Source organism: Mastigoproctus giganteus, chromosome 6 (genome assembly GCF_048544385.1).
Source record: "Mastigoproctus giganteus isolate SK-2022 chromosome 6, ASM4854438v1, whole genome shotgun sequence".
In the NCBI taxonomy this organism is placed as follows: Eukaryota; Metazoa; Arthropoda; class Arachnida; order Uropygi; family Thelyphonidae; genus Mastigoproctus; species Mastigoproctus giganteus.
This window is the reverse complement of record NC_143580.1, coordinates 41,808,836-41,828,269: the sequence shown is the minus strand read 5'-3', so window position 1 is coordinate 41,828,269 and position 19,434 is coordinate 41,808,836. Positions and strand designations below refer to the sequence as shown.

Here is a 19,434-nt window from a genome sequence, read left to right as displayed (position 1 = left end):
TGCAGCTCCTTCCCACCTGGCTACGGAGGCGCCCAGTGGGCCAGTAAATAGTGTCTTTTAATGGGGATTTTAATTTCCCGGATATTTACTGAAATTTGTGGGTTGGTCACTCACACACTACCTAGGTTTTGTGGATTTATTGGATGATTGTTTTGTACATCGGCATGTTCGGGAGGCAACTTAGAGGGAGTAATACTCTTGATCTGATTATCAGTAGTGATTCTTCATGCATCAAGAATCTGCAGATAAAGGAACCACTAGGTGGCAGTGATCACAGTGTGCCAAAGTGGGATTTACTCAAAGAGGTAACTACCATCAAAGGTAAAGGGAAGGGTTTTTGCTTTCGTAAAGGTGACTATAGCGGTCTGAGACAGTATTTAAATTCTATATGGTGGGACCAACTGATGATGTTACCAACAGCAAATTCAAAATGCCAAGCATTCAAAGAATTAATCTTGGAAGCTACTAGGCTTTTCATACCAACAAAGAAATATTGTTCAAGATTTAGGCCTAAATGGATGTCAGATGAACTAATTAGACATGTGACAGAAGAAAAATGTATGGGATACATGTAAATTAACACATGACACAGAAGCCTATGATAGATATAAGCTGGTCTGTAACCAAGTGGTGCCTCCGTAGCCAGGTGGGCAGGAGCAGCAGTGCGTAGCACACACTTCTTGATCAGACTGGGGTTCGAGCCCGTGACCACCAAATATTGAGGATGCGGAAAGGTCAGGAAATGACCACCGCATATCCCCGGAGCAATATGGCCTTAGTTGCTAATGCTCCTAAAAAAAAAACCCAAACAACAAACAAAACTGTAACCAAGTTACAAAGGAGGTTAGGCAGGCAAAAGCAGATTACAAAAAACCTTTGGCAAAGGATGCAAAAAAAAAACAGCAAAGAGTTCTTTACTTATGTAAACTCTAGAAGGAAGGTGATGAATCAGATTGGTCCACTTGATATCGATGGTTCAACTGTTGATGATCCTGCTCAGGTAGCTAACAAACTAAATGAATATTTTGCATCTACATTCACACATGAGGAGTTATTCAGGGAGAGGAATGCCAGAGGTGTATTCAACTCTGGCAGTAAGCTAGATAATCTTGTAATAACTGAGAGTAAAGTGGAGGAGAAATTGTTGAAGATAAACATAAGAAAAGCACCTGGGGTGGATGGAATCTATCCAGTTATATTAAAGGAGGCGGCAAATGAAGTAAGCAAACCCTTAGCCATAATTATGAGAGCTTCCCTGGACTCAGGGGAGGTATCCATGGACTGGAGATGTGCAAATGTGACCCAATCCACAAAGGAGGATCAAAGGGAGAAACAGGTAATTACAGACCTGTTAGTTTAACTTCTGTTCCAGGGAAATTAATGGAGGCACTGGCTAAAGAAGCATTGCAGGATCATCTAGACATGACTTCAGTTATAGCTCGGACACAGCATGGGTTTGTTAAGGGGAAGTCTTGTCTGAAAAATTTGATTGGATACTACGATGTAGTCACAAAGGAACTGGATGCAAAGAATACCTTTAATATCATATATTTTGATCTTAGGAAGGCCTTTGATACTGTTGCACATGGAAGACTGCTGCACAAATTGGAGCAGTGTGGCATCGAGTGTTGAGTGGGAGAAGACAGAGTGGTAGTCAATGGACACTGTTCTTCGTGGACTAATGTTATTAGTGGAGTTCCTCAGGGTTCAGTGTTGGGTCCATTGTTGTTTTCTGTATTTATAAATGATATTGATGATGGTATATCAGGCTTAATGTCCAAGTTTGCAGACGATACGAAGGTTGGTAGGGTTGTTAATGACACTAATGACAGTACACTGCTGCAACAGGATCTAGAAAAGTTGAGCAGATGGGCTGAGAGGTGGCAAATGAAGTTTAACATTGACAAATGTAAAGTATATGGGAAGCAGTAATCCCAGAGTAATGCATCAACTCTGTGGTACCACACTGACAGTGGTAGAGAATGAAAAGAACCTGGGGGTAATTGTGCAGACAGATATGAAGTTTTCTGAGCAGTGCAGACGGTCTGCAAGAGTAGCTCATGGTCAATGATATACAGGAATTTTTCTAGCAGGGATAAGGTGATTATCCCCTTGTATAAGGCAATGGTCATGCCACACCTTGAGTACTGTAGACAGGTCTAGAGGCCTCATTTTAAGAAGGATGTAGAGCTGTTGGAATGAGTACACAGAAGGGCAACAAGATTAGTGAATGGAACAAAGGGTTGCTCTTATGAAGAAATGCTTAAGTTTTGCAAATGACAGTGTCTGGAGACTTAGCACCTGTGAGGTGATCTGATTGAGGTGTATAAAGCCTTGAATGGTTTGAGCATGCTCAATGCGGATGGGATTTTTCCTCTTGCTCAGAATAATCACATGAGAAGGCATAAATTCAAATTGAAGAAAGACAGTTGTAGGATAGATGTGCAGAAATGTGCCTTTAGCCAGCGGGTGGTTGATTGTTGGAACAAACTTCCATCTGTCGATGTAGAAGTTGATAGCTTAAATAGCTTCAAGGCAGAACTTGACAAACATTTGGAGCGAGTGGATGGGTGAAATAAGGGGTTTTTTTTTTTTTGGCTGATGCTATATAAGCTTGCTTTCTTGCATCATGTGCCTTTGCTAATGCTAATCTATGGGGCCTCAATATCAATTTCACAGAAATTTCTAAGGAGAGCAGAGCGTCTAGACGAATTGGAAGTCGCACAGTCTATACATCTAAAACCTGTTGAGTTCTTCAAGTATCTTAGCTGTATTTTAACTAAGGAAGGACTGGGGAAAGGAGTAGTTAGCACACAAATTCACCAAAGTAGGAAGATTCTTTGTGCTCTCAATACTATCTGGTGGGACAACAATATCTCCCTTAGAAGAAAAAAACATATTGGACAGTCGTTAGTGGAATCGGTACTTTGCTACAGATGTGAGGTGTGGATACTGAAAGAAGGCGACAAAAAGAAGCTTAGTGCCCTATAGAGGGACTACCTTCATTGAAGTGCTAGAGTTTCCAAGCTTGACAGGGTTACGAACGAGGAAATTAGAAGATGTTTGCACACAGATGTAGATATTATAGAGTGAATTGAAAAAAGAAGGCTGATATGGTTTGAACATCTGTGCGTGAATGAAGACAGATGGCCTAAAATTTTATATGAGTGATACCACAAGGGAAGAGAAGACGAGGATGCCCTAGAAAATCATGGAAGGAGGGTGCAATATCAGCTATGAGAGAAAGTGACTTTGGAAAATGGGAACGACAAGGCAACAATCTGCCGTATAAAGTCGAAAATAGATAGATCTGTGTTAACCTTATACTCCAAACACAGCATTAAAACTTAGGAGCAACACCCAACGTTGATACAGTATCAAAGAAAATATTCAATATTGATGTTGGTTCCTTCCTAACTTTATGAACAACATATATGCCAGTGTGATAGTATCGGGGGTGGCTATCATCCTTGGGTAATGTATACGGATGTAAATTTACACACATTGCAGGATTAGCCTGTATGCTCCTACTTAATGTGCATGACCCATTGTAAGCTGTTGTGCTGGTAAAATGGCTACAATAAGACAAATACAATGAAGCTGTATGACTCTTTTGGCCTCAGCAGTGCAGAGTATAAATGTTATATTTATTTTGTATATGCTGAGTGGCCTTATTAGTTACATGTACCTAATTGTGAATAGTTCCCCATTTAGTCCTTGGAACAGCCTGGATTCATTATGGAACAGACTCAACAGGATATCAGAAGTGTACCACAGATATGCTGGTTCACACCGACTCAATTTCTTCATAGGGTTGTTGCAAATTGGATGGTTTCAGATCTTCAGAATAGTCTGAATAGCTTGTTCCATCTCATCCCATGAGTGCCTAGTTGGATTTTTTTTTGGGGGGGGGGAATGGGACACAGTAGGCTGAATTCACTCTCATGCTATGAACCAGTTCTGTTTAATTCTTTGCAGCTGTGAAGGAATACATCTGGTCAGAAAAGATTTCCAGGTTATCTAGTTGGTTATCTAAAAGATTATCTAGTGGCCCAATATACATCATAAACACTTCCCACACCATTACACCACTGGCCTGCATTGTTGACACCTGGCAGGATTGTTTCATGGACTCATGCTGTTTTCATCATGTTCTTGTCCTCCATTCAGTATGAAACGACAAGAAATTTCAGACCAGTCAATATTTTTCCAGTCCTCCACTGTCTGATGTTGATGTTCCTGAGCCCACTATAACTATACCTTCTTGTTTCTTGCTGATAGTAGTGGAAGTCCATGGACTCATGCTGTTTTCATTATATTCTTGTCCTCCATTCAGTATGAAACAAGGACCAGAATTTGTCAAACCAGTCAATGTTCAGCCATCAGCTGCAATACTCCATCCATGACAAGGTACAACATTTTCTGCATTTTGAAGTGCCTCGTTGGTTACCACTGTTGTACTGGCTTGTTATTTAACTGACTGTAGCCATTGTTATCATGCATGAGGGTGCCTCCATAGCCAGGTGGGCAGGAGCAGCAGTGCATAGCACATGCTTCTTGATTAGACCGGGGTTCGAGCCTGTGACCACCAAATACGGAGGATTCGGAAAGGTCAGGGAATGACCACCACATATCTCCGGAGCAATATGGCCTTAGTTGCTAATGCTCCAAAAAACCAAATAACAAATAACCATGCATGAGTCATCTCAGCCTCTGTTGGCCTCTAGTATCAACAGGCTGCTTGCTTCCACCTGCAGGATCTCTATCGATTGTATGTTATTTGGTTATAGGGCCAATTTTGATACATCCGAGAGAGATACAGTTATATGTGAACACTCCAGCAGAGATGCAGTTTCTGAGGTACTTGTAATCTCATGTCTGGTTGTTGCAAATTAACATTCCATGTTCAAAGTCACTTGAATCTTTCATTTTGTCCACTCTCACTCTCGTGCACTATGGCCATAGTTGCCGATACACCTAATAAATCCCTAAACAAACAAACAAACAAACAAACAAACACACACTTTCCCTCTGAATTGTGCACAAACAGATCCCTGTGTACCCAAATTCTTTTTATCATATGGTAGCAACACATGATGCTGCTACTGAAAAAATGCTCCATTTCATAAAATGGCCACTATTGAAATAATAAGATGATTTAAATTCAGAGTACAATTTTAGTGGGCACCAACAATAGTCCATTCTGAATGTTGCCATAATATAACTGAAAGTGTAGAATAGTACAGTTAATTGGAGAAAAGCAAAAGTAAAATAAACAGAATACAACAAACAAGGGGGTGGGCAGGTAAAAATAATAAGCATGCATAGTGTTTCAGAAGAATAAAAATAAAAAGAGCGAAATAGACTATGCTAAATTAAAATAAAACAGTTTAGAAAAGTGACCATGCCTGTTATGCAAAGCTTGGCAGAGAGAGAGAGAGAGAGAGAGAGAGAGAGAGAGAGAGAGAGAGAGAGAGAGAGAGAGAGAGAGAGAGAGAGAGAGAGAGAGAGAGAGAGAGAGAGATTACACACACACACACACACACACACACACACACACACACACACACACACACACACACACACACACACACACACACAGAGAGAATTAGCTTATTATGCTGTTAGCCAATGCACCATATGTTTTTCTATATAAACAGTATAATACATTTAAAAGCAGCATTAGAGTAGAATAATGCACCTAATCTGGACTCCAAGAATTTTGCAGTTTTCTGGTCTGTTCCAAGCTTGTACTATTATCATTGATGTGCATATTAACCTTTCTTGCATATAGGCTACAAAGTCTCAAAATTAGAAACCTTGAGAGATGTGGTTTTTGGAAATCAGAGTCTAACCAAGTATAGTATTATCATACTTGGTTAGACAAAAAATAATCAGAATATTCCAAAACTGATGAAATTATTTGATATATGACATCCTTAATTAAACCTATATCAAATAGTTAGTGTATTTTCTTTCTTTTCTTTTTTTTTTTATTTTATTTAATCAAGCTTGCTTTCTTGGCTTTTTTCTAATATAAAAAGGAGCCAATTTTAACCTGTACGTTTCATGTATTTTTTTTTTTTTTTTTTTTAGCCACGCAGAGTTGCTGCCATTACACTTGCTGAGCGTGTGTCCCTGGAGGTTGGAACAAAGCTTGGTGATATCGTATGTATTTCATGGGGCCTTTTTACCTTTTTCAGTTTAAAATCTTTTCAAATATTTGAATTCTTCTAGTGATAAATTATAAAATGTGCACTAAAATGAAAGTGTTGTCATTATTCTTATTACCTGTTCTTAACTCTACAGTTATCAGCTGAAAGTAGAAATCCCATCAAAAACTAAATTTTCTGAAACAAGAAGTTTACATCTTTACTTCCACTAAGGGTAATGCACTTCTCTACAGTCATTCTAAATTAATCTTGTAGCAAAATATTGCTAATTCAAAAAAGGGAAACATTGACTTAAGTGTTATCACACAAATTATGATTCATACCACAGGGAAGCAAAGAAAACAGTTTATCTTTTTTTTTTCTAGATCAGTAATAGTTAATCAAAGGCCAAAATTTTGTAAACTAGTTGTACCCGGTGAAAAATACAGCATCTTTCTGATTATGGTGCAAATAGTTTAACCTAGATCCTTCAGTCTTCACCATTCTTGTTTAGTGGTGATATAATTCTACACCAGTCACCTGTGGGATATATGCATATGTCTCTATTTGCAGGTGGTTTCCCATCTTCTCTGACAAATATTGCAGCAACCTCCATTTTGGATGTAGGTGCATTATATCATCTCTTATCTAAGTCCGGGTCTTCTATAAATGCCATGCACACATTCATTGTTGGGTTGGCCTGTGTTATTTTTTGATGCATTTGTTTATATGACTCAGCAAATGGGTTAACTTGTTGCAGCATCTCGTCCAATTGTCGCATTACTTTGGCCATACACATTTGGTTTGATTGCTTTTCAAGCCGTTTTGTTGTTGCTTCAGCGGAATCGAAAATTTAAAGTTGTTCCTATCCTGGCTTACTTGCCTCATTTGGATATAGTGGTGAGACCAAATGGTAAATATGGCTGTGTATTCTAAAACAGTATGGACCATTTCCAGGTGGTGATTTAATCTCTTCGCCCATTGATGCGAATGCCATTGCAGAGTTGTACTCTTGTATATGTTCTCTGTAGTTATTTCCTTCATGCGTATCCCCTGTAAGCAGCTCTCGTAATAGAGTAAGTGTCTCAGACAGTGGGTAAAGTTTTTTTTTTTTTTTTTTTTTTTATATGAAAACCCCAAACACGAAAGGTATCAAAACCTATAGTACTTAGTACCGTGCATGGGTTGAAGGAGAAGTATGGGGGGAAGGGGATGCCAGAAACTTTGCTCTAGAGACTAAACATGGGTTTCACCACTTCAAGCCTCCAATAAGCAAAGTGGTGGTATTTCACCGGTTGATGAAAGTCATCCACCTACAAGTGAAACCTTTCCATCATGACAGCATTTAGTGTATTTATTCGATGTTTAACTCATGTCCCCAATATCTTGCAATGCAATACTCACCGTTGTAACACATATTTCCTATGTCATGTTCTTCCACATTAATTACAGCTTGTTGATTATTTGCATCCGGTACTTCTATTTGATTAGTTCTGGCATTTTGCCCGTCTTCTCATTTCCAATCTTGCTTCTCTTTCTTCAATGTTTTCTGTCCGCCTTTGTAGTCATAGAGTCTCGTTTTGGTCTCTTAGTCTATTAGATCTCTCCTCTAATGTTTCATTAGCATTTCTTCTACATTTTCTCAAAGTTCTTAAACACTGTTCAGCCATTTTTACACTTCTTAAAACTTAGAATGGTTTATTAAAATTGAAGACAGATAAAATAAATATACATCGATAGCTTTCAGGCATAGGTTGCCTTTCATCAGTCGAAAAACTTTAGTACAAAAATTAATAAAGAAAGCCAGGTGTGATGGTCGTGCAAGGCAAACCACATTAATGGGTGCTGGCAGCGTACCTAAGCATTTTATATATATAGATGAGGTATATTTCCTTTCGTGGTTGCAAGGTTTTAAATATTAATACAGTCGAACTTGGTTATAACAAGCATCAAGGGACTGACAATTTCCTCGTTATAACAGTTACTCACTATATCACTGATGAGTTAAATCTACCTCCTATTTTTTTTAATTCTCAATAACTTGATAAAAAGATAGATTCAAAAAACAAAAGAAATATTAGAGAAAAAAAAATATGTAATATTAGTACAGGTAACCCCCGTATAACACAGTAGTTAAATTCCCATAAAATCTCGTGTAGTGCGAAACCGTGTTATACGGGACTAAGAACCGGTACAAAAAGGAGTTACGTTCCAAAAGCTAGCAAAAATACATCGTTTTATAACTATCATAAACTTAATTTTTATTAAAAATAGTAATAACTGAACAAACATCTTACAAACTGTGATACATATGTCGGATAATGTATGTTTGTTTAATTTTCTACCTCTTCACTGCTGCTGCTAAGCACACTCAAACGAGAATGTTTTCTCTGTTGCAGAATATCTGCACCTTCTGAACTTTCTTCTGCAGCATCAAGATTTCTTGTATCTTCTGCTCTTAAAAAAAAAATCAGTAATCTGGGTTTGCTTTTGCTTGATGGAGCTAAACATTTTTGAAGCTCACTTTTGAAATTTGTGTTCCTCTCAGTCGATATAAGTCTGTTCAGAAAATAAGATTCTAATTGCTTGGTTAAGTTTGTGCCTTCTCATATGCTTTTTAGTGTAAAATTTGGAACTTCAGAATTTTAATCTGTGCTATCATCCTCTGAATTGATTTGGTTTAGCTCTGATGCCATTTCCACCAAATCTGCTTTGCCAGCCTCTTTTCTACCAGTAATTCTTAAACGTCTTCAGTAGTCATATCATCAAACCTTCCCCTCCTACCAACTTAGCAAGTTCTACTATTGCACCAATTCTGTTTTCTGCCGGTTGGACCATATTTCCTGAATGAACTGACTCTGGCCATACATTTTTCCAACATGGTTTTAATGTTGACAGTTTTATTTCTTCGAGCGATAAAGTTATGATTCCGATACAGTCCACAATTGAGAAATGTTTCCATGTCTCCATCACTTTAATAGATTTGGAATCAATTTTTTCCAAAATCCATTGTAAATTTTCTGATGTAATGAGTTTTAACAGTAGATATAATGCCTTAATTAAAGAAGTTGTATTAGGTGGTAGGAACAGTACTTCAACATTTTTGATGACTTAAATCTTTTGGATGGGCTGGAGCATTTTCCAATAGTAATAAAACTTTTACTAGATTTTTTCTGGTTAAATAGTTTTCCACAGCTGACACAAAACAATTTAGAAACCATTCTTTAATAAATTGGCAGTTATCCAAATTATGCCTTAGTTCCTTAGGCGTAATTTAGGGCTGTAATTTGATTCACAACAAAGAAATTATTCCAATATGGTTCTTAAGAACAAAATTTAGTAATGCTTCAAAGTCACATTTTTTTTTTTTTGTAGTCTCAAACAAGCACAAGTTTAATAGCACAGAGCCTAACATGGGGATTTCCCAATAATTTTTTTTGCCATAACGACTAAATGACTATCGAGTCAACAGTGGGGATTGACAAAAAAAGAATGGAAATGTTGAAAAATTGCATCCAACATAATAATAGTAGGGTTTTCTCCGCATTCTCTAACTTTGTTAGAGCGAAACCATGTTATATAAGTACTGTGTTGCATTAGCATTAGTAGAGGCATATTATGCAAGAAAGCAAGTTTATGCAGCATCAGCCTTACAGAATTTAAATACTGTCTCAGACCACGTAGTCACCTTTACGAAAGCAAAAACCCTTCCCTTTACCCCTGATGGTAGTTACCTCTTTGAGTAAATCCAACTCCAGCACACTGTGATTACTGCCACCTAGTGGTTCCTTTATCTGCAGATTCTTAATGCATGAAGAAAGAGGATTTGTGCGAGGATTACCGCAATTAATCAATCGTGTTAGAGCGAAACCATGTTGTAGAAGTACCGTGTTATGCTGGGGTTGCCTGTATATACCTACATATTATTTGTATTAATATGCTTTTATTCGGTTTTTAAATCAACCCATCCAACCATTGTTACATTCAAAATCGGTGCATCCAAATTGTTTAGCAGATTTTTCCACTTGGGCTTCAAGATCGGATGTCTATTGAAAATCCAGCACTTCTTTGTGTAATGAACCATTGAAGCAGTGCTTCATTGGCATGGCACCTCTGTAGCCAGGTGGGAAGGAGCAGCAGCGCGCAGCACACGCTTCTTGATTAGACCGGGATTCGAGCCCGTCATCACCAAATACGGAGGATGCGGAAAGGTCAGGGAATGACCACCGCATATTCCCGGAGCAGTATGGCCTTAGTTGCTAATGCTCCTGAAAACCAAATAAACAACAAACAAGCTTCATTGGCATTTGTAACCTCGCACTCTCTAAATTTTTTTTTTTTTTTTTTTTTCAGTTATTCAGAAAGTGTCTTTCAGTAAAAATACACTTTCTTTTGTTAGTAGACATGTTTAACCCGAAGGAAGGGTTCATTTCTAACTGATTTTACTTTAAAATGACAGTAAAGTGATCTGCATACAGAGTTCCTAGAAGTCCCATTGACAAAATTCTTAGAAGTCTAGAAATGCATGCAAAGTTCTTAGACATCTTGAAATGCATACCAAGTTCTTAGAAGTCCCGAAATCAGAGGTGTATTGCTAAAAAAAATAGTACCGCAACGCTTGTCAATTAACTACAAATAGTTTCCTGTGCTTTTTTCATTTGCAAAAATAAATAAGTCAAAGATTAGAATATTTGTTCAGTATTTATTTATAACTATTAAACAAAGACAAAAAATTTTAAAAATCAGAAAAGAAAAAAGTGAAAACAAAAAGTCCAAAATAATATAAAAAATACTGTTCAGAAGAATCATAGAAATTCCCATACAGGATCGATTTTTATGTATTCTTGTGTGACTGCCCTTTTTGTTTGTTGGTCAACAGCAGAACGATGAGACTGCAACCAAGTTCGAACATAAAAATTTGGATTCCATAATTCTAATGGTGGACTGTGTAGTTTAATAAACAACAAACATTTAGAAAAAAGTAGCGGAACATTGTTCCAGCCCAAATACACCACTGCCCGAAATTCACACAAAGTTCTTAGAAGTCCCATTGACAAAATTCTTAGCAGTTCTGAAATAAATTTATGGTTCAGTGAATACAAGATAATCTGTAAATAGAGTAATGTGACAAGCGGAATGCCAATGCAGAAATATTGTATGCAATGCAAAAATATTGTATAGCATCCATCCCCAAAAGGACAAGGTCATACACTGGCTACTAATCTGATGCAGGTGGTCATAAAAGCTAAGTCGCCCTTTTCATTTTTGTCTGTTCCAAGAATTGGGGTTTTTTGACTATCCTAGCAATTAAGAATGTTTGCACAGTTACCAAAATTTGTACGGTATATCCATGTAGTACGCTCGTTATAACAGTGAGCAATTGTATGGGAATACGCGTAAATTAAAATCATTATGGCTTTTTGCTTGTTACAGCTGTGATCTGGTTATTTTCATGCTCATTATAACCAAGTTCAACTGTATTTAAATATTAAATACAGAAATATTGTTGTTGCCACATTATATGAATTATCGTATGCAGTTTTATTTATTGTGCATGAAATTTAAACATTTCATGTAAATATAAACACAAGGTGATATTCACTTAACAGAAATGTATATGTATTTCTCTGTGAGTTAAAAAAGTAGCTACTTGTGAGAAAGATGGAAAATACAAAAAATTAGTGTTATTACAATAACCTTCTGAATTGCAAATATCAGATTTATGAACATCCAGTCTTATGAACAAGAATCATTTTCCATTTTAAAGTAAAATGAATGAGAAGGAAATACTTTTAATATTTATGTATTTAATTATGTTTTATGGATATGTATAATACACTTACAGTGTAATAGTTTTGTTTTCTAACATTAGTGTTGTTTACTACAAAATTTTATGCATTTTCTTGTTGATAGTATCAAGACCTATGTGAAGGTTTGTGAGATAAGGGAATAAAAATTTGCAGGGTCACAAATAATAATAATAATCTAAGTATTTATTCACCTTATTTAACAGTATGAGGGCGCCTCCGTAGCCAGGTGGGAAGGAACAGCAGTGCATAGCACAGGCTTCTTGATTAGACCGGGATTCGAGCCCGTCACCACCAAATACGAAGGATGCGGAAAGGTCAGGGAATGACCACCACATATCCCGGAGCAATATGGCCTTAGTTGCTAATGCTCCTAAAAACCAAATAACAATAAAAAACAATTTAACAGTATATGTTCAATTATATTAACAAGAAGCAGGTACAACGGTTACATTTGTCATGATGTTACACTGTTTCTGTCTAGCACAGAAATGCTTTTCTTGGTATTTATTGTGCAATGCACTGTGTCATTATTGCAACCAAGAAAGAAAAATTTTAAATATATAAATAACATAATACAAGTCTAAATCTAGCAACTCTGCAGCCTAACTGTTGCCAGATCAGGATGAAACTATTTATACTTATCCTGCTTTATCTATCATAGTATACTGCACTTTGTTTTTACTATGATATAATGCTCTACTGTATATCGAAAATAAAGTGCGGTGTGTTAAATAAGTAATGCATATACCAGTAGCTTCTGTGCATCATTTGGCCATTATAATATTAATCATACTGTTACAAAGGTGCAAAAAAAATTTTTTTTAGCATGCACCCTTCTCTGATCTGTCTTCATCATTTGAATTGGGACATGGTTGCTTTGCTGGTAATAGCAGCCTGGCAGTTTGGGAACTTTCATAGTGGCAGAAAGAAAGAAAAATTAGTATTACTTTATGGAACCATAGTGACACCTGTGGCTCCCTAAAATAATACTATTTTTCCTCCCTTAAAATGATCTTTCTTTTGTGTTATTTTTCTCTTTGTAGATGTCAGTGTTCACGTATGAATATATATTCTTTAACAAGAACATATTCAAGAATGACTTTAATAGTGTTTACTAGACCTTGGAACTAAATTTCTGTTTTCATTGATATTACAATTTTTGATTAAAATGTCACATATCATCTAAATTTAAAATACTCAAAAGGTTCCAAAATCATTTTGATTGTAGTTTACACTTCATATTTTGTTTTTCTTTTTTGCAAACAGATCTTTCATCTGTGTCAAAAATCTTGAATGTGTGGGAGCAACCTTTAGTGAATTAGTTGTATTGGTTGAATTATAAAGCTATGATAACATCTATACAGATATTCAGTTTTTGCCTAAATAATAAATTCGTTTTTTCCAAAATATAAGGTGCAATACAAATTTTCCAATGCAGATCTCCAATTAAACTAATGATTGATGTGGTGAATAATGATTTAGAATTAGTTTCCTTTTTAAAATTTATTACATTCAATTTCTTCATGTTAATACTTTTTTATAATTCAGTTAGCATCAATGCATTTGTGTAGTCTGTGTAAAAGTGTGGATTTATTATTTTGAACTTGCAAAATATCTATGATAAATATTTCCCTTATAGGTTGGTTGTTGCGAAAAATTTGATGATTACATACAAAAGCTTCATGATGATACCCTTTATAATTCAATTAATTTTTATACGGTTGCATAGCCTGACAAAATATCCATCTTAAATTTTTCCTTATAGGTTGGTTATTGTGTGAGATTTGATGATATGACATCACCAGGCACTAAAATAAAGGTATGTTATCTATAAGAAAGCCAAAATATGTGTTATTATAAGAATGATTAAAGTAGGAGATATAATTTTGATAATTTATTAGGAATACTACCTCAGTATTTTGGTTGCATGTTGGGGGGAAGTTAGATAGGATATCCCTTGATTAAGAAAATTATTTAGGAATAACGATATATCACTCTTAGCAATTGATTATGGAAAATTCTGCACCACAAAGCAGTAAAATTTCCCTTTAGGTACTTCCTCTTTTTTTTTTTTTTTTTTGGAAGGGGGATACTTGCTGCAGTGACATATAAAGGAGCTCTACCATCCATGATTATGATTTGGTCTGTGGGCATCAGCAAATCAGGTTTCTCAACAAAGTATCTTAATTGTAACACTACACTAGTATGCATTATCCCTAAACAGTATGATGGGTCCATTGTTTAATGCTGTTTTCTCTGTATCCTTGTATAATGCAAACAAAACCAGAATTAATTGGACTAGATTATCGTTTCCTAGTGTCCTTCAGTTTTGGTAATTCTTAGCTTACTGTTCCTTTTTCTTTTGTGTTTCTTTTTGCTATGTGCAAACAATAGAAATGTGGGTGGTCTTTTAATGCTATTTTAATGCTTTTAATACATCAGAATTGATGGTTGTGCTGAAATATTATTTTGGGTCAGCTTAATCTGTTTATATTCCCATACAGTCTTGACTAGCTCTCTTATGTTTTTAGCATTAGTAACTGACTTCTGGTCCCATTTTGCATTGACTGCACATTTTGTTGGCTATAAACCATTCCAACAACAGAACAAATGCTACATTCACGCCACAACACTCTACATAAAAATGGCTGGCTTTGGCGTTTTAGCTCTACCACAAGATGAATAACAGCGGCTAATGTGGGGGAACTGTGCATCCGCTTCTCAACACTTGAATACTCGAATGCAGATTTTCTTGGCTATAAACCATTCCTAACATAACTTTGTTATATCAGATATGAACCGGTCACTGACTACAGTCGAAGCTCTTTATAGCAACCCTTTTTTTAATGTCCCACATGTTATAACATCCTATGTGGTTGGTCCCAGCCAATTTCTCATTAGCTTAATGCTATATTATGAACAATCGATATAACTCCCTTCTGATATTACAACCATTTTCTCATTCCCTGGAGGGTTGTTATATAGAGCTTTGACTATTATTGCAGCAAATACTGCCATTTTCTCTCTGAGGTACCTTTACTATTCCTCATTGAAAATGGTCACATTCCTTTCCCATTTTGCCATTGCATATTTACCACGAACAGATCTTGGCTTTGAGTTATCTCATCCTGTCTGTATACACAGTCATAGGCAAGAAACAGACATGGACAAACAGTGCATTTACTTTCCTTTTTCTTTTTGGGGAATGAAGGGGAAATGATATTCCTAATAAATTGGTCATTACGATATAAGTAATATAAATGTTAATATCTGAACATTTTAAAAATAGTTAATAAATTATTGATATTAAATCATAACTAAGCAGTTGTGAAAATAAGAATGTATTGAAAGGAAATAAACTTTTAATTGATTTCTTTGAAATTTTGTCTTTTTGCATATAAGTTAAATTACTCATATGTAAAAATATGAGCATATATCTTTACTCATATGTAAAGATATGTGCACTTTGCTAACTTGTAAGTATAACAAATATAAAAAGTTATTTCAAGGTCAAAGTTATATTTTAATAGATTTAAAGAATTCCTCTTTATTTGCAGTATATGACTGATGGTATGCTGTTAAGGGAATCTATTTCTGATCCATTATTAATGAGGTAATCTTTGAGCTCTTTTATGTTCTTATTTATTAAAATATGATCACTGATAGTAATGATTCTGTATCCATGGCAGATTAATGGCTTTGCCACTCATCACTCACTTGGAAAGGTCTAGATTCAAATTCCTGTTCATTTGGAGTTATGGTTAACTGCTCTCTTGTGGAAGTGTAGGACTTTGTCTGTGAGATATTTGAGGTTTTTGACTCTATAAACATTGCAAGCGTACATTTGGTTTTTGTTTGCTTTACTACTCTGTGAATAAATCAGCGTTTCCCAAACTTTTTTAGTTACGAAACACAAGTTTAGCGGAAGCCAAAGAACTGTTTGTTAATATTTTATTACATATGACAGACCGTGCGTCAGGAGCATTTTTATTTCCAACACATGTAAAGCCAAAATTCAAATAACTGTCATTTTACTTTCGTTTTAGTCTTTTATTAGTTGGTTCCTGTTTTTTCACTTCAAATTTTTGGGGAACAAAAGGCTGCGATTGTTCATTCTCACTTTGAAGTGCAACAATATTGTGTTCATTTTCATTGACCACAGTTGCACTACTAGAAGTACTTTGCTTCTCATTTTAAAGTTCATTTTTTCAAGCATACTTCTCTATACAAAGCCCGCCAAAATAAAGTGTTCCGCAGTCTATTTGATTATTAGTCTATGGCAGTATATTAATAACTGAAAAAAAATTGTGTTAAATATTATAATGATACAAAAGTGGCGTACCCTACAAATATGCAAAATTTATTTATTTTATTTTTTAATTATTAATTACAATTTTTTGCAGAACACTTGTTCACAAGAAAATACAAATTATGCACTTCCCTCCTCATGTAGGTAACTATCCAGGTGACCTTTGAATTTCTTTACACTGTCAGCCTCAACTACCTGTGGAGGCAACTTGTTTCAGTAGCCAGCAACTCACTGGTTGAAAGAAAACTTCCTACAATCTTGTCTGCACCTCTTCCTCTGCAATTTGAATATATGCCCCCTTGTTTTGGAATTCTTTATAACAGAGAAAATTCTGCCTTCATTCAAATTACTAACCCCTCTCAGAATCTTATAAACCTTAACAGTTCTCTTCTAAGGTGCCCAGTTGTCAAACTCTGTAGCCCATGTAATCAAAGTCTTTCCTCGTACAGTCACTCATTTGTCGACCTCACCTTGCGAGTTGCCCATCTTTGGACCCTTTCAAGAAACTCATTATCTTCTTTTAGATGAGGTTTCCATACTTGGACACAATATTCCAAATGCAGTTTTACGATTGCCTTATACAGTGGGATTATGACCTCCCCATCTCTACAGGATAATGTTTGATAAATCATTGATAGGACACCATGGGCTTTCTTGGCTGCCAGTTTACACTGCTCAAAAAACTTCATGTCTGCCTGTATTCAAACATAGCTGCCACTTTTGTGACCATCCTTGAAGCCTGTTCAAGTCATCCTGAAGGAATGTTACTTGGCACTAGTCATTAAAAATGCTCTTAATCTTAATGTCGTCTGTAAATTTTGACATTATGCCATTTATCCCATCATTGACATCAATTATGAAAATCAGAAATAACAGTGGTCCAAGAACTGATCCTTAGGAGACTCCACTTATGGTATTACACCAGCTTGAAGAGTATCCATTGATCACAACCCTATGTCTTCTGCTCTGCAACCACCTTCCATCTGTCTTAGAATCTTTCCAGCAATCCCAACCTGTTCAAGCTTATGCAATAACTTCTCATAAGGGACTGAGTCAAATGCTTTGCTAAAATCCAAATAAACAATGTTGAAATTGTTCATCCAGCTCTTGAGTAACTGTGTCAAAATAGCTTACCAGGCTAGTTAAACATAATTTATCCCTTAAGAAAACCATGTTGTGTGTCGTTCAGAATGACATTCTTTCTATATTGCTGAATTGCACTATTAATCATAGCTTCTAAGTCTTTCCCTACTATCGAAGTCAGACTAATTGGTCTGCAGAGGTAGTGACTTCACTCTCAGAACTAGTGCCTACATATTGGCAATATGTAGGCACTTCTCCGATCCAAAGGAATTCTCCTGAATCCAATGATGCCCTCATAATTAACCTCACTGGTTCAATACACTTTCTGGCCATCACCCTCAAAATTATTGGGTATATGCTATCACCTGCAGGAGCCTTACTTTCCTTTATACCCAAAAGTTTTTCTAATAAACAGTCATATGTAATTTCGAAATCATTAGTTTCATATGGCTCAGACTCACTTTCACAGCCTCTCTTCAATATAAAGTCTTTTTTCAGTAAAGACCAATGCAAAGTATCTATTCAATTCATCAACAACATCAGCTGGTTTATCTAAGACTTTCCCATACCCAGTACACAAGGGTCTGATCTGATTAGCTTTCTTCTTCATTGTATTCATTTATATGAAAAATTCCTTGTCCCCATTCTTTGCTCTCTTAGCCAGTGCTTTCTCATACTAAGCCTTTGCCTCCTTAACCTGATTTTTGTTGTGTTACATATCAACTTGTAGCTTCTCATTGCTCTGTAACTTTCCCATGTATCTTTTTCTGCTCTATTAGACCAGTCAGCTCCATATTTCTCCATTTAGGCATCCTCCTCATGCAGTATTTTCTTAATGGTATAAATGCATTTATGGCTTCTGTGATTTTTGCTATAAAAGTATTTCATAATTCTAATGTATTCGTCCTCTGTCTGCAATCCACCCATTTAATAGATACCATGTAATGCCTTAAACTGCCATAGTCCCCTCTTCTGAAATTCAAACCTGTGCCTTTGACTGCTGGAACATCTTTCGTAATGTTCCTGCCAATGTTTCCTGTACTTTTAGCTCTCTGTGATATCATCTGATTCACGAGTAATGATGAGGTCAAGAATATTCTTACCCATACTATTTTCTCCAATGTGCTGGTACAAATAATAATCATCTAGTTTATTTAAAAATTTTGTTCCCAACAGTGAGTTTCCCCTCCCACTTATTCCAGTCAATTAGAAGCAGACTGAAATTACTCATAATACAACATTCACACTTTCTTACTCATTCCATCTGCATGTAGAGACCCTTGTCATACTCTCTTCACAATCTTTTGGTCTGTAGAGTACTTCCACTATCATTATACATTTGCCTCCAACTAATTCACATTATGTAGATTCTGGCAGACGTAACTTCTCAGTAAAAAGTTCTTTTTGCACTCAAGCTGCTTTTGATTAGAAGCATGACTCCACCACCCTTTCTATCTTTCCTAAATACATTATACATGCCATAGTAGAACTAGTTCACAAATAATGTGTTTTGTGATTTATGCATTTAATTGTTATTGATTACAATTAAATCACCATGTTAATGAAGTATTTTATAGTTTATTTTGTATTGTTTTGTTTAATATTTGTTATTTAGTTTGTTCAATTTTTGTATTAAATATGAAATAAAAATATGTATAATTTATAACATAGCCATATTATGCGAATATTCTTGACTTTTCCTTTTAATATTTTAATGAGTGGTACCAAAATTTTTCAATTTTGGTTTTGGTGGTACAAGTATTAAAAAAGATTGAGAACCTCTGATATAAACTATACTGTACTTGTTAAAGAATTTTCAGAAACAGTGGATTTTGGGATGACAAGTGCTAAAAATTAGATTTTCTTTCAATTCCCCAAGTTATGTGGATTCCAACAAGTTATTTTTCAGCAGTGATTTACAGGTTCTAAAGTAAACTCAGATGTCCATTCAAACATGTTGGTAAACATCATGTAACAATATTTGACTTCATTGTACTGATCCGAACAAAAATTCCTCAGATCCAACTGGCCAAATGAAATTGAAATTTCTTGCACACAACTTGATGTGTGTACTAGACAA

At 35.7% G+C, this 19,434-nt stretch overlaps 1 protein-coding gene across 1 annotated transcript in view; it reads left to right on the top strand.

The window, feature by feature from the left end:
- The window catches only part of ath (ATP-dependent RNA helicase DHX33), a 186,612-nt gene that overhangs the window by 91,241 nt on the left and 75,937 nt on the right, over positions 1–19,434 (top strand). Inside the window, exons 5-7 of the mRNA XM_090375086.1 lie at positions 6,097–6,168; positions 13,728–13,781; positions 15,520–15,575. Coding sequence (XP_090231212.1) covers positions 6,097–6,168; positions 13,728–13,781; positions 15,520–15,575 — 182 coding nt within the window. The remainder of the gene's footprint in view (positions 1–6,096; positions 6,169–13,727; positions 13,782–15,519; positions 15,576–19,434) is intronic.